Genomic DNA, 15,013 nt, shown 5'->3' with positions numbered 1-15,013 from the left:
TCAGCAGTACCAACTGTTTCTATGGCAAATGGAAATAAAGAGATTATGAGTAAAATAAGTGGCTGGAAGTGGGAGATGTTCTAATTACCTGTGTTACCTTGACACTTTTAAAGGCTTTACATACATTTATTTAAACCTCACTACAACTCTGACAGGTGAGGAAACCAAGGTACTGAGAATTTGAACACCATATCCGAGGTCACATTAGTAGAAAGTGGTGGAGGTAAGAGTAGGACCCCAGAAGAACAGCTTATTTTGCATCTTTGCTTCTAACTACCCTGCTGGACTGGCTCTGGTAAAAGGCCCTTATCTATGTCTACTAGCATTATTCAGCCAATATCCCTGCTTTTGTCTGACCCCCTAATGTAGAAAGTTTAAATGTTGTTTATGCAATCATAAGCATGCTGTCATAAATATATGTTATCAAGATACAAACTCATTTAAATGGAAAATTAATCTTGGAAATAAGAACAAAACAGATATTTAAATGTATGGTTCTTCCAAACTGCATATTAATTGAGATTGTTTAGTAGTCACAGATAGACTGAGAATTAGCCTGAGAAAGGCCCCCAGAGGTGCTTAATTCTTTATCTTAATTCTCGATTTTAAATAAAGAATTGGTGCTTTGTGCTACATTTTTTTGAAAGCTTTACTGCATGATAACTTTGAAGACACAGCAAGAAAATTGCATAAGAGCCCTGCTTCCTCTGCTCAGTTTTGTTTTGGTTAACCCTGGTGTGGTTCTGGCTAGGCTCACCCACTGAGAATTGTAGCCATGGTGATTAGGAGCAGGAGCTCTGTGCAGTGGCCTGGAGACCGCACCACAGAGATGACTGTGCTCACGGGCTTTCTGCAGGCTTCAGGCCGACAGCTGCATCTAGATGGCTGTGTTTTGTTAGGATGGACTATTCAGGTGTTACTTTCCTTGATAATATTCGAAAAATGGTCAGGAGAGCTGTTATTGATGGATAGTGATTGAATAAAATAATGTTATAGAACTTGTAAAACTTTCCATTTGCTTTGTATACCCATTTTAATTTTGGAAATACATATATAGGCTATGTAGACATCATTATGTTGGATTAATAGTTATTGTGGATATATTCATATATTCACTTCAAGTTTTACATTTTATTATATAGTCTTTTATTAAGCAGTTGATTACATAGAAATGAAAACTTCCTTGGAAACTTCTCATTGGCTTCTTACAAATAATATTAAAGAAATTGGACCCAAGGAGGGATACACCAAGGCACATCATAGTTATGTTAGCCACGATTAAAGATAAGGACAGAATGCTAAAAGCAGCAAGAGAAAAGGAGACAGTTACCTACAAAGGAGTTCCCATAAGAGTGTCAGTTGATTTCTCAAAAGAAACCTTGCAAGCAAGAAGGGGCTGGAAAGAAATATTCAAAGTCATGAAAGGCAAGGACCTACATGTAAGATGACTCTATCCAGCAAAGCTCTCATTTAGAATGGGAGGGCAGATAAAGTGCTTCCCAGATAAGGTCAAGTTAAAGGAGCCCTTGTTATATGAAATGTTAAAGGGACTTATCTAAGAAAAAGAAGATGAAAAATATGAGCAGTAAAATGACAACAAATCACAGTTATTAACAACCGAACCTAAAACAAAAACAAACTAAGCAAACAATTAGAAAAGGAACAGATTCACAGAAATGGAGATCACATGGAGGGTTAGCAACAGGGGAATGGGAGGAGAGAGCAGGAAAAGGTACAGAGAGTAAGTAGCATAGATGGTAGGTAGAAAATAGATGGGGGAAGGGGGTTAAGAATAGTATAGGAAATGTAGAAGCCAAAGAACTTACGTGTATAACCCATGGACATGAACTAAAGTGGTGGGAGGTGGGGGGATGTGGGTGGGAGGGGGCGTGCAAGGTGGAGGGGAATAAATGGGGGAAAATGGGACAACTATAATAGCATAATCAATAAAAATACATTTAATAAAAAAACTTTCAGGAGCATTCCATTTTCCTTTTTGATTTCAGTCCATCTCAGGGATGGATACTTTTGTAAATGTGGAGGAGGGTGGCTTGGTGGTATTTTACCTCTAAAGGAAGGCCAGAGTGCTTGTACCTTGGGGGGATTCTTATCTCCTCTAAGACCACTAACAGTTTATGGTCTTATGCCAGCAGCCCTCAGACTGCACTATGAGGAGCATGCAGCCTAGGCATATTTCCAGGTTTTGTCCAGGTATTGAGCATCATAAAGGGGAAAAAACTCTGACTCTGTGTTTCTCTACTCTCAGCACTTCTGTCCATCAAGTGTGCAGGGGTTTTCTCACACAGGCCCCTCTCCAGTCTCTGCAGCACCCACTGGGTGTTCATGTCCTACACTTCAGTTCCATTCTGACACTGTTTACCCGGAGTCGGCATCAGATCCCACAGGTTAAGGACTCAGTCTCACAAGACTGTCTCCCCACCCCACTTCAGATGCCAGTCACAAGTCTCAGGTTGTCACCTGGTCTTCTGGCCTACTGGCTATAAAGGGAAGGTTACCATGAGCCCCTCCTCAGGCTTGATAATTTGCTACCACAGCTCACAAACTCAGGAAAACAGCTTATCTACTAGATTATCGATTTATTATTAAAAAAACAACAACACATACAGCTTAGGAACCCCCAGGTGGAAGAGATGTATATGGCAAAGCATGAGAAAGGGGCTCAGAGCCTCGATGCCCTCGAGCTGCTTTACCCTCCCAGCACCTCTGCCTGTTCAGCACCCGGGCAGCTCTCTGAATCCGTCTGTGAGGATTTTTATGAAGGCTTCACTATGGAGGCACAATTGATTAAATCACTGGCCATTGGTGATTGGCGATTAGTTCAGCCTCGAGTCTCCCTCCCCTCCTCCAAAGTTGGGATGTTTAGATTTTAGGTTTAACCTGAATGACATTCAGTATTTTTAATTGAAAATATTTTTAGCCAGGCAGAGTTTTATTAGAAGTGTATTTACAGTTATTAGTGCCATAGTGGAGATGAACCTGGTATTAGGGTAGATTGGTAGCTCACGGATTGGTTGATTAGGTCCTATACCAAGAGTTCATTTAATTGTTTGCAAGCCACTAGGGTCACCACTGTGTGTCTTCCTGCTTAGTCAGTGGGGGTGGCAAGGCCATGTCATTAACCCTGAGTCTTGCTGAGTGCCACACATATTGTGCAACTGTGCAGAAAGAAAGTGATGATTTAAAAAACTGAAATTGTGCTGTATTGTATTTACAAACTCTTGCAACCCCAAAAGATTTTTGGGTTCATTAGAGTTGTAAAGTAAAATTAATATATAAAACTTAAACTGTTTAGGAAACCTCCAGTGGGAATTGTAGGACTTTGCTGTTTTTATTCACTCTATTTCAAACGTTTATTGCTTCTGTTATAAAGTTGATACATTTTTATTGCAAAAAGTGTTTTGGACAAAGACTAACAGAGTAGCTTTTTTCAAAATATCACCTTGTTTCACTCTTCATTCCAGTGCATTTCATCAGTGAAACTGTCAACTGCCAATGTCTATCCTCGTCTTTCGGGCACGTCTTTCATTGATAATATGAATCTGCTCTTTGGTACTTAGTTGAAAATTCTAGGTGTTACTTTAGGAAAGGGAACAAAAACTGTTCACTCCTTTAGGTTCTGTTTCTCATGGTGACCCCTGACCTTTTATTGCTGGCATTTCAGGTACTAAAACAGTGCTTCTGGGTCCTTCCACTAGTGATAGACTACTTTATAGACTGAGAAAAGAAATGGCAAAATTTAAATATTAGGCCCTTTTTAAATAAAGTCTGTCTTTACAATTTAAATCATTCCTGTGTCCACTTTGTTGCTATCAGAGGAATTTTATTATATCTCTGTAGCAGTACATGGGACTGGATGTCACGTGTGATCAGCTCCATGAAGTATGTCCAGGTGTTTGCAGTTATGCACCTCCTCTTACCTTTGTGCTAAAAACATTAGTATCATAATTTAGTTATTAAAGAGTGTCCAACTTTATATGTGTTTAGATGTTATTTCCAAGTTTTTTCTCTGTTCTTTCCCTTCCTTTATTGTACATGTCTTTAAAAGTTTGTGGGTTTTTTTTTCTGGAAAGGGAAAAACTCTTGTTTCAGAAGTGCTCTAGTCACCCGAAACCACTGTGTCACTGACAACACAGTGAGCATTTTTCATTCAAAGTTTTAATATTACACACCCCTTTAAGGTATGCCATCGCTGAGGCACATTGAATGGCACCTTTCAGGCCCGGGGTCTCCTACCAGTCCCGAGTGCTGCCGGCTGGTCCTCACTGCTGCCGACCCTCCCAGTCATTCTTATCTGACCAGCAAGGACACTCGAGACTCAGAACATTGTGCATTCACTTTTGTGCTGGAGTATTTTCTTTCTCTAAAAGTAATTTCTGAACACTGAAAACATTTTGAACATCTTAACCTTTTTTTAAGAGTGTAATGACCATCCATGCACTCATTAGTGTGCTTCTGCAGTTGTCAGCATCTGCTGTCCTCGTTTGAAGAACATATTTTGAACACCATGTTTCCTTCGTCTTTGTGAAAATAAATTTTCTCTATTGCCAAAAAAGTGCTCTCATTCTTTAACTCCAAGTAACTTTTTTCTGTGTTAGATTTAGTTGAGCTATGTTGACATTTTGCATGTATTACCTAGGAGAGCTATTTGTTGTAATAACAATAGTATCTGACATTTATTGAGCAGTAACTCTGTGCTACTGCTGTGTAGTGCTACCCTTGCCATCACATGCAATCCTTCACGTGTCCTGAAGGGGTGCTCTTCTACCCCAGTTTCATAGAGAAACCGAAGCTCAGCGGGGTTAAATAAAATTGCCCAAGATCAGCACAGTTAAATGGTGGCAGAGCTAAGGTTGTTTGGTTCCAAATCTAATTACTTATTATAGAAATTGCAGCCAAATATAGTTATGCCAGAGGATGTAGTCCAAACGTACCAAAAATCAAACCACAAATCTTTCCACAAGTACAAAAGTAGTGTAGGGTTTTTTTTTACTTTTATTGAAAGAGCAGGTTAAGTGGATGATATATTTTTTAAAGAAGCAATTTTCTTTAAATGAGTTTGGGGACTATTAGTGTTTTATTGTAAATGCATTTGGAATTAAAATTTTAAACTCAACAACACATTAAATGTTAAGATAACTGAAGCTGTTTTCCCCTTCATTCAACTCATCTCAATGTCTGTGACAGAAGTACAGACACGTATGTGACATATCAAGTCATGCCACAACCCTGCAGCTGTGTTCCTGTCCTTACAGATGTAGTGGGGAGGCCAGGTGGGTGGCTCATTAGCCAACAAGTCTTACAGATTGGGCCTTCAAATCATCTGCTTGTTTTCTCCTTTCCATCCTACTTTTTCTCTTGCCTTTGCAGTGGTGCCAACTTACATACCATGAAAGTTAGCCCCACTACTTGGCTGTGGAGGGTGCCAAGTAGAGGGTCATAGGACATCTCTCACTGCTCACTCCATAGGTGGCCTCAGTCACATCCTCCCTAAAACAGATCTGGCCATATTATTCTCACTGGGCCAGCCTTCCATGGCAGTTGCTTCTGGGAAGAGTCAAAGTCAGTGTGGTACGGAGTGCTGTCTGCACTGTGGTTGCTGTCTATTATTTCTGCCTTAATGTTTCTCATTACCTCTGTTTGCCTGCTGCTTCGTGAACATGTCTTCTACTCTCTGCCTTTGTTTCAGCTGTTTCATGCCTACTGTTTACTCCCAAAACACTCCATGCACATTTTGTGGCTTTATTCCAAGCCCTCTCCAGTGGTGATCAATTTCCATAGGAGTTTGCAGCCTTCTGCTGACTCCACACTGCTACCACATCCCTTTCTTCCATGTCAAAGACATTCCTCCTTTGAGATTCTCTTACACATCTGTGAAGGACCTTGCCACAGAGAGGACTAGTTGATGCCGTTAACCACATGGATGACCCATGTGGACACGGATGATCCATGTCATTAGGCATCCACATGGATTGCTCTCCAGCATCCTAGCCCTGGCTCAAAGAGCCCTCATTAAACTCTTACAGACTCAAGAGGCAATATGCTGTAGCTGCTCAGAGTGAGGGGATGCTATAGCCAGACTGCTGGGACTTGAGTCACGATGCTGCTGCCAGTTAACTCTGTGACTTTAAGCAGGTCGTACAATCTCTGTACCTTGTATCAGTATTTTTCACCTAAAAATGATAGTAAAGAGGGCCTTGTAGGGTTATCAAATATTTTAAATCCATCAAATTTTGCTGTAACTTCCCATAAGCATTTAATATTTTGGGCATTAACATTCTTCTTGTGATAAGTTGCAAGGACTTTTCAATGCATATATGATTCCTTCTATTTACTATAATTCATAGAAGTGCTTGTTTTATGTTTTAAATATATTGATACGTTAACTTGGTACACAAGTATATAAACTCATCTTCAAACTGCAGTTAATTAATGCTGATTGAAGCTGGAACTTTATACCCACCTGTCTGACAAAACCCCAGCCCTGTATCATCCTATGTCCCACCATCTCTTTTCTAGGAGCTCAGTGACAGAACAGTCCTACGACTCTCCGGTCCTAAGCGGGCTTAGGACCCACTTAGGGTGCTTTTGGCACACACAGTTCCTGCCCCTGGAATGCCATGTCTGCCTTTTCAGCTTGGTGACTGTTCAGCCTCCTAGATCCTGCTCAGCAGGTTTCTACTCAGAAAATACCTGCCCTCTTTCCCTCTGGATCTTACCCTCTTTTGGGGTTGCTGCTGTGTGTGTCACATTGTATTGTGGTGTGTGTACAAGTTCAGTTTTGTGTTGTCTGAAAGGCAGCGTGTTTAATTTATATTCATAGCTGAACGAAGTAGCGCACAGTGGGTGGTTGACACAACATAGGTCTTTGTTGCTATCTGTGCTGTGACACTTATCACTGTCTGTTCCTCTGTGCGCCTATTGCTCTCACAAGGTATTATAAGCTTCTTGAGCTCAGAGACTGTGCCCCCTTTCTCTAAAATATTCCTCAAAGCACCTATAACGTGCAGTGTGGGAATCGGTACTCAGTAAATACTTGCTGGTCAACAGAGCTCTTGGAACATTTCGTGGCCCAGAATTTAGTGACCAAGCTGAAAGTGATCATCGAGGGCTAAATAAAAGTCATGTCCATGGATTAATGTTTAGGAGGTACGGGTCCGTTAGCTATGTATCTTTCAGATATAGGTTATGGCATAGTGCAACAATCATTAGTAAGACAGTTAATACATGGGAATGAAATTTGTGTTTAGAATAAGACACTGATCATTCTCGTCTCTTGAAACATAGACTCGTATTAGGGCTATGCACACTGAGCTCTTCAGCCATCTAAATTCTAAATGGCTGGCTATATTCAATAGGCTGTAAATAATGGACAGAAGACTCCTTGACCCGGAAATCTTTCAGTGTGAAATGTGGGGAAAAACCTCCAGCTCTATAGGGTTGTTGTAATATACTGTTTATACTGCTTTCTTAATTTCACTCTCCTGTTAAGCTTTCCAGGCCTGTACTCCCTGCTAAATTAAGTACCAACTCTCTTTCTAAGGCATTGCCCAATATAGGTTCAACTTATTTTTTACAGTCTTATTTGTATGAGTGTGCGCACATTCTCTAGCCTCACGAAACTAAACGTGTATTCCTGAACTTAGTGGACTTCAGAAACTTTTGAGGGTTTGACCCTCATTATCGTCTCATTAAACTTATCTGTATGAAATGCTGGTCTAGAGAAATAATTATTTTTAAATAAGCCATTGAAAATAGTCTACAATTTTTAACAATCTCTAGGTCTCCACTGCTATTTATTACAAGCCATCTTGCCACAACATTGTGGGATCGTGGGATTGAGGTAGTGATCGAAGTAAATCCTCACATCTGGATTATTTCTAATTTACTAATGTAAAAAAATCATCTCTCAGGTCTTTTAATGTTCTCAGCCCCACATGAGTATGTGAGATGGGAAACGGAGATTGTGAAATTAGCATGTGGGATAGCCTCTGCTTTCATGGTATTTAAATATTAAGGATACATGAGATTCAAATACCGTACAGATAAATTACTCATGTGCAGACCAAAGTTACTGCCTTTGTGTGGCAGTGAGGGCTGAGCCGTTTTGCTGACTGTAGGAATACTGGAGTGTCAGAGGCGTGAAGGTCGTAGTGGCCCTGTACCATTTGGTAAAGAACTGAGAAAATGGAGCCCTGAGCTGGGTCTTAGAGAAAATTTGATGAGGCAGAGCAGGGAGACAAAAGTGGGAGAAAGCATGTAAATTACATGAGTTGGTGGTGAATGCTAACGGTGTGGGTGACTTGAAGAGATTATTGACCTCCTTATCCTGGGAGGGGAGGAAAGAAGCTTCAGTTTGGGGGAAATAGAGGTATTGTATTATTAGTATAGAACACTATCTCCTATTTTCTTCAAATCTGGGGACCTAGAAACATTATTACCTCGCTAGATTCTGAAATGTCAAATTGTGTTCAGTTTATTTCTTTAGCATACACACATGCACCTCTCTCCTGATATCTTACAGAGGTTCACATAATTAAAAACAAGAACTCTGTTTGAGGATGAATGAGAAGGTGGGTAGAAGAGAGTGGTCAGGAGTACACAGGCCTTTAGCCAAGAGTCAGTGGAATTCTCTGTGTTCTAAAAAGTCAGCAGCCACACACGCCCATGTCTGAGGTCAGTTCAGTCTGTTTGAAGGGATGTTTTTTGGAGTTCCCTGGATGTTTGCTTAGTCAGGGATAGTACCTCTTTCTCTGATTGAGTCATATAGGTATATCAGCAATAGGCTGGACCTGACTGAGAGTAGAACAGAACTCTTTGTTGATAAGACTTTATTGATATAATCAACCAAAGGCCATAATTAAATATATATATTTAATATTGATTATGCTTCTGATAGATGTTTCTGTTCATCCTTTTTGTATATGAAACTTTTTGATATATGAAACTTTGTATATGTATATGAAACTTTTATCTTTACATTGTAATATCACAGATATTTTCCCAAAGGATCACATACTGTTGGTTATAGTATCAGTATTACTCATATTGGAAAGTTTTTTCTTCACAACTACCAGAGAATACTGTCGAACCTCTGGAAGTTGGGGCACTACACTATGGTCCTGAATTAGAATGACTTGGTTGTTTGTGTGACCTAACTCGTAAGCAACCTAACTCATAATGGTTTAGCAATTAAGGAGGTGATGTTGTGATGACTTCTTTTGCCCTGTAGAGTAAGGATCGTTGTTCTAAACTAAATGTCTAGTAATTGGGTGAAGTTAGTGGCTTCACAGATGAAGTTAGTGGCTTCCCCTCTTCCCCTGATGCCTAGTGTACATTTATTCTTAACAAACAGAACCACAAAAGAGGGCAGTAGAATTATATTGGCTTTCCCATATCTTTCCAAGTGAGAGGGATACGCTTTTTAAGTGCTTAAACTGCTGAAGTAGGATTGGTTTCCTAAGAAGAATAAAGTAAACCATATCGGAATGCTAATGAAGAAGGGATAACTTTATTATCGGACAGCTAAGGAGGTAAATGTACTCCTGGCTACAAAGCAGCACTTGTTCATTGATGCTGCTGATGCTTATTCTGGCATAAAGGAAGCACAGGAGAACTCTGGAGAGATCCCTGGGTTCCTGTTAGCATGTCCCGCCCCCGTGAGGTTACTTGGTTCATCATATCCTACATATGAAAGGCGTATTTTAGAAGGTTGGTCCATGCTTTTCATATGAGTGCCTTATTGTAAACCAAGTGACTTTCCTTTCCTTTGTTAAATAAAGTAGTGATTTAAATGGCTTTTAAAAATAAATAAGAAAATCAGAGGGGGCTTAGTTGAATATTGTAATACCTGCTCAGAACAGATACCTTCTAGAGCTGTGTTCCACTTAAGGAAATTTTCTTGGCAGAAACCTCAACTTTAAGCACAGAGCACAGATCCACTGCTTTCTTAAAATTAAAAACACTTGTACATTTTTTATTATTATAGCTATAAATATTTATCTTGTTTTAAAGGGTAGACAGAGAATGTGGAGACTTGCTTTGGAAGCAGCCAGAGATACCAGTTTCTCTAGATAGAGTTCCCCTCTGAAACCTAAAGAGAAAAACCACATTCTCATTATACCCAACCGTCCAAGATAATGATATAAGGGCTTATTTCTGTTCATTAATTCATAGAATTTCAAGAAGATGACTTTTCGATTTCATCACTACAGAAACATGGTTTTCTTTTCTTAGATTTAAAAGTTTAGCATTGCCTACTTGACTGACTGTGGAATCCACAGACAGTCTTTCCTCACTGCTGGTTCTGGGTTCTATTGGGGGTCTCTGTTGGACTCGGGGAAGAGGAAAACACACGGTGCTATCTGTGCCTGGACCCTTGCCTTTTCATCCCCACCCTGGAAAGTTCTTTCCTCATGATCTCCTTTCCCTGTAAAGAAGTCTTAAAGACATGGGGAACAGTTTTCCTTGTTGATCTAACAATAACTTCATGGTTTATGAATTGATGATGTTGGAGGTTCATTGAGAATGACCACATCAAGAAGGTTAAGAACTGTCGTAGGATCACATACTATAAATTTATAGTTCAGCACCTTAATTTTGTACTTGAGGAAAACATTTACAAAGCAAGTCAGCCTAACTTTCAAAATGATTTTCTTTTCACAGTTTTCTTCAGAGGCAATTTTAGTCATTTTTGGGGTGTGAACATACAAAACTGTTAAAAACTGTGAACATACAATATCAGTAATTGGTGATGGGGAAAGATGTAACGTGCTTTTAAATTTCTGTTCAGAGTTGAAATATGGTTTTTAAATGGGAAAAATCCCCTTTAATTGGAATGGTTATGAGAAGAAATATACTAGGGGGGACCCCCCAAAACAGAATTTATTTATTAAAAATTGTGTATTTATTCTTACGTGTTTAAACTCCAGTCACCTTCAAAGTACTCTCCAGCTGATGCAGTACACCTATAGACTTTTTCCTACTGCTCAAAGCAGTTTTTGAACTGGTCAATTTTGATGCCTTTTAGTGCTTTTGCCACTTTTTTTGTTTGTTTCACCTCTTCCAGAGCAAAACATTCCCCTTTGAGGACTTTTTTCATCTGGGGAGACAAAAATAAGTCACTTGGAGTGAAATCAGGTGAATAGGGTAGGTGAGGCATGGGGGCCTCAAAAACTACTGAACACTCAGCAGGGTGTGGGCAGGTGCATTCATAAATCACCCATCATGAAATGAGCAAATGCTTTGAAAGAGTCTTCAAAAGATTCACTGAAGCCAGACACAGCCTCTCACAACAACGCCAGCTGGTACACTGATACAGATGGGCTCCTAGAACACTTACCTAGTGGGAGAAGCCTGCACTACAAGGAGCTCTCCCTCTAGAAGATAATTCTGGGATTTTTGGAGTCCCTCCTTGTACATACATTTTAATACCAACTTTTAAAAAAATTAAGTATGAATATTGAATTAAAAGTGTTTGACTGTATGCACTATGATTGCAGCATCTTTCTTTATTTTGATGCTCTTCTGTTGGCATCTTTTAGAATCATTGAAAATAGCTCTGAATGACTGGATCTCTTCTGTTAAACCAGGAAAGAAATTTATTATGCCTGTGCTGTATTTTTGAGCAAACAGTAAGAGTTTATCACTTCAATCAGTAAAGTGAATTTGGTGTTGATTTTTTTTGAAGTTACAGTATCTTTTAGATCATGTTATCAGGATGCTGAGTTTCTTATGTTTTTTCTCTTTCATTGCTACCTTCTGATGTGGCTGCTGTGTTGACAACCCTCTCTCCTTCTACCACTGAAATTTTTCACTTCCATCACTAAGGAAACCTCCCAAGGTAAGCACTGTTATGGAATTTGACATGCATACTACCTAAAGTGTGTAAAAATCCAGGATTTTATCCATTATAATTATGAATGTGGAACACCTTTCTCTGTGAGAAGAAAAATTGGCTTTCTAATAGAAAACTTAAACTGTAAACAAACAATTAATGTTGGTAATGATATAAGATTAGTCTGCTCCTCTACATTTACAAACCAGTTTCCTACATTTCACTCTTGGTATTAATGCCCTGGTCCTATCAGTTCCTGTTCCTATTTTATTGATGATGAAATGAGGCTTAGCAAGATGTCCAATTCACCGGTAGGTAAATGGAGGAGCTGGGACTGACTATACAGTGTATCACCACCTAGAAAATGGAAGGATGAAATAGTGACATCTAGGATGATAGTGTGTAACTGATTATTAATTGGACCAACTATCTTTTCTGTGTCCTCCTTAAAATAGTTGATATCAGAAAAGTTCTGCAAACTTCTACGTAAAGTTTCAACTGTCCATCAACTCTGTGTGCTCCACTGGAATTTCTAGCCAATCACAAAGTCCACTGATTGGAGTCATCCCCTTTGCTTGGGCCAGCCTATGATGGCATGTTTACCAGTGAGAAACCCTGGTAGAGAGGAGGTGGGGAAAAAGAATATGAGAAACAGAGCATCCGAATGACCAACTCCTGAATAATTGAAGGCTGATTTTGTTACCAGTGAGCATTTTATTGGGTATCAAAGGGACACTTAGTGCCAGAAGGAAGAAGAAATTCGACTAGCCCCTGACCAATGATGCTGGTTATAGCTTTTGTTTCTAAGATGCCATCAAGACAGGCTACACCCACACATGTTATGTGGTCAGAATCTTAGATACGTTGGGTGAGGGTAAGGAATCCAGAATAGTTTAGGCTTACTTGACTCCGGGGTTGTGAGGGAAAATTGGACTATGGTAAAAAAAAAAACAGACTCCAAAACCTGCTAAAAAGCTAAGTCCTATCCTTTATGTTTATAGAAGGCAATACAGGAACTGTCCTTGGCACTAAGAGTTTCAGCTCCAGCAAGGAAGGCACACACCAAACAAATACTGTAAGATCTGTTCAGAAAGAGGAAACATGTGCTGTTATAGAGGTATAAGCACTGGCATCCTGGCCAAGTTTGGGAGATGAAGGAGATCAGGAAATTCTCTTTGAGGAATTACTGATGTGGATATAGTCCCCAAAATTTGCAGCCAGAAAAGTGTGTCTTGCTCAGGAAGTTGTGCGTTCCCCTTAGTAGCTCTTCTTTCCCTTGCTGTCGGTTCCTAGAGGTTTCTGAACAGACTGTCAACTTTGTGATATATTTCATTCTTTTCCCACAGAAAAAGGCAATGAAATCCTAAGCAATTCCATATGTGGCTACTTAATGAAGGAGAAACACTGAAATGAAAAGAGGCACAAAAACAAATTTTTAAAAGATCACAAATTCTGTATGCATAGAAATGTCCTGGTTCCTTTCTATCCAGTGTATGTAGCTTGGTGACTTCAGTAGGGGTCCTATTGATTGTTTCTAAGAAGTGTCATGAAATTTTCAAAATAAAATGAATGTTAGGTTGTCACATTCATACATTTGTGTGTGTGTATGCCACAAAGAACATCTGGAAATTATAAAAATCATTTTAAAATCGAATAAGTGACACAATAGAGTTAAATTGTTTAAAAAGATACTACACTATACAAGGTCTTTTCTTATAGAACCTGTAAATATTGAAAGCAAATAGAAGAGGGAAAGTTACTTTTGATGATGTTGTACAAGAACAAAATTTTATTGATTTAAAATAATGAGATTTTTGGCATGAATAATTAGCAAAAGTATCAGACAAGACTATTGATTCAATTTAACAAATAATTATTTTAGACAGGAGACAGGTGCTACATGAATCAGACCTGATCCTAGCATTCTAGTGGAAGTGGGCTAGAGAGCATATGTCCAAGATAACAATATAAAATCAGTTGTGTTAAGGGCTACAAGGAGTAAAATATTTGTGAAACTCATCAGATACAGGGTCCTGTTCTGATCTGCACATACCTGAGGACAGTTAAGACTTGACAGAATATTGAAAACTTAAACTTGAAGGCACTGGGGAAATACCAAACTAGTGAGGTATTACCAGATCAAGATCCAAGAGAAGGTAGAAACTTAGAGGGGTTAACTTGGTCTTTGGACACATGCATTTTGGATAAAAGCAGCTAAAAGGCAGAGCAGAGTTTCTGACGACAGCCTTGCAGGGCCTAGCAGACCTACAGGACGAATGTGTTGGAGTTCAGGGTCTGCCAGAGGTGCAGTGCTTGGTAAACTCCTTATACTCTGGGCAGACAAAGAGGGCTGAGACCCAGCCTTGTGTGGCGTGTGAAGGTGGAACAGAAGCGAACCAGTCCTTACACCTGTTGCTGTGTGGTTCAAGATCTTTTTGTGATCCAGGAACTCTCAAACATTAAAATTGGATCAAAGTGATCCCAGAATGCAGGTCCCCACAGGCACTTGGAAGAACATAGCCCTAAGTCTCTAATGACTGACTCCACAAATGGCTTTAAAAATACAGTGTCTGGCACACAAAGATAAAGCGGTGCATGACAAGATAAGGCAGTGTGCACAAAAACCAGCGGAGATATTAAGTAGAAATAGACCCACAGATGTTTAAATTGTTAAGCATGAACTTTAACACGAGTATGCTTATATTTAAAAAGGTAAAATATAATATTTTAAATTGTTGGAGAGAACTGGAGATTATAAAAAGGTACAAAACAGATTTGGAAAATAACCCAGTAGAAATTCTTGCCCTGACAAACCAAAATAAAAAACCAGTGAAAGAGAGAATTAAAGAACTATAGAAGATGGGTTACCAGAGAATATTAAAATGAAGTATGAAAGAGACAGTTGGTACTAGAACAACTGGACATCCACATGTACAGAAATCAGTCTAGACGCTACCTTATACCCTTCATAAAAATGAACTGGAAGCGGATCATAGACCTAAACATAAAATGCGAAGCTATAAACTTCTAGAAGATAGGAGAAATCTAGGAGATTTGAGGGTTGGTGATCACTTTTAGATACAACACCAGAAGCATGATCCATGAGCTTAAACTTGATTAGTGGGATTTTGTTAAAACTAAAAATGCTTGCTGTACAAA

General features: G+C 39.3%; 1 protein-coding gene across 8 annotated transcripts in view; it reads left to right on the top strand.

The window, feature by feature from the left end:
* The window catches only part of KIF13A (kinesin family member 13A), a 210,188-nt gene that overhangs the window by 76,940 nt on the left and 118,235 nt on the right, over nt 1–15,013 (top strand). For all 8 annotated transcript variants that reach the window (XM_037037902.1, XM_037037899.1, XM_037037901.1 and 5 more), the window contains exon 3: nt 11,848–11,860. In XM_037037902.1, coding sequence (XP_036893797.1) covers nt 11,848–11,860 — 13 coding nt within the window. The remainder of the gene's footprint in view (nt 1–11,847; nt 11,861–15,013) is intronic.

Source organism: Sturnira hondurensis, unplaced genomic scaffold (genome assembly GCF_014824575.4).
Source record: "Sturnira hondurensis isolate 20B ecotype Veracruz unplaced genomic scaffold, ASM1482457v3 Scaffold0023817, whole genome shotgun sequence".
NCBI classification, from domain to species: Eukaryota; Metazoa; Chordata; class Mammalia; order Chiroptera; family Phyllostomidae; genus Sturnira; species Sturnira hondurensis.
Note: the sequence above shows the minus strand (reverse complement) of the source record. Positions and strands in the feature narration are given on the sequence as shown.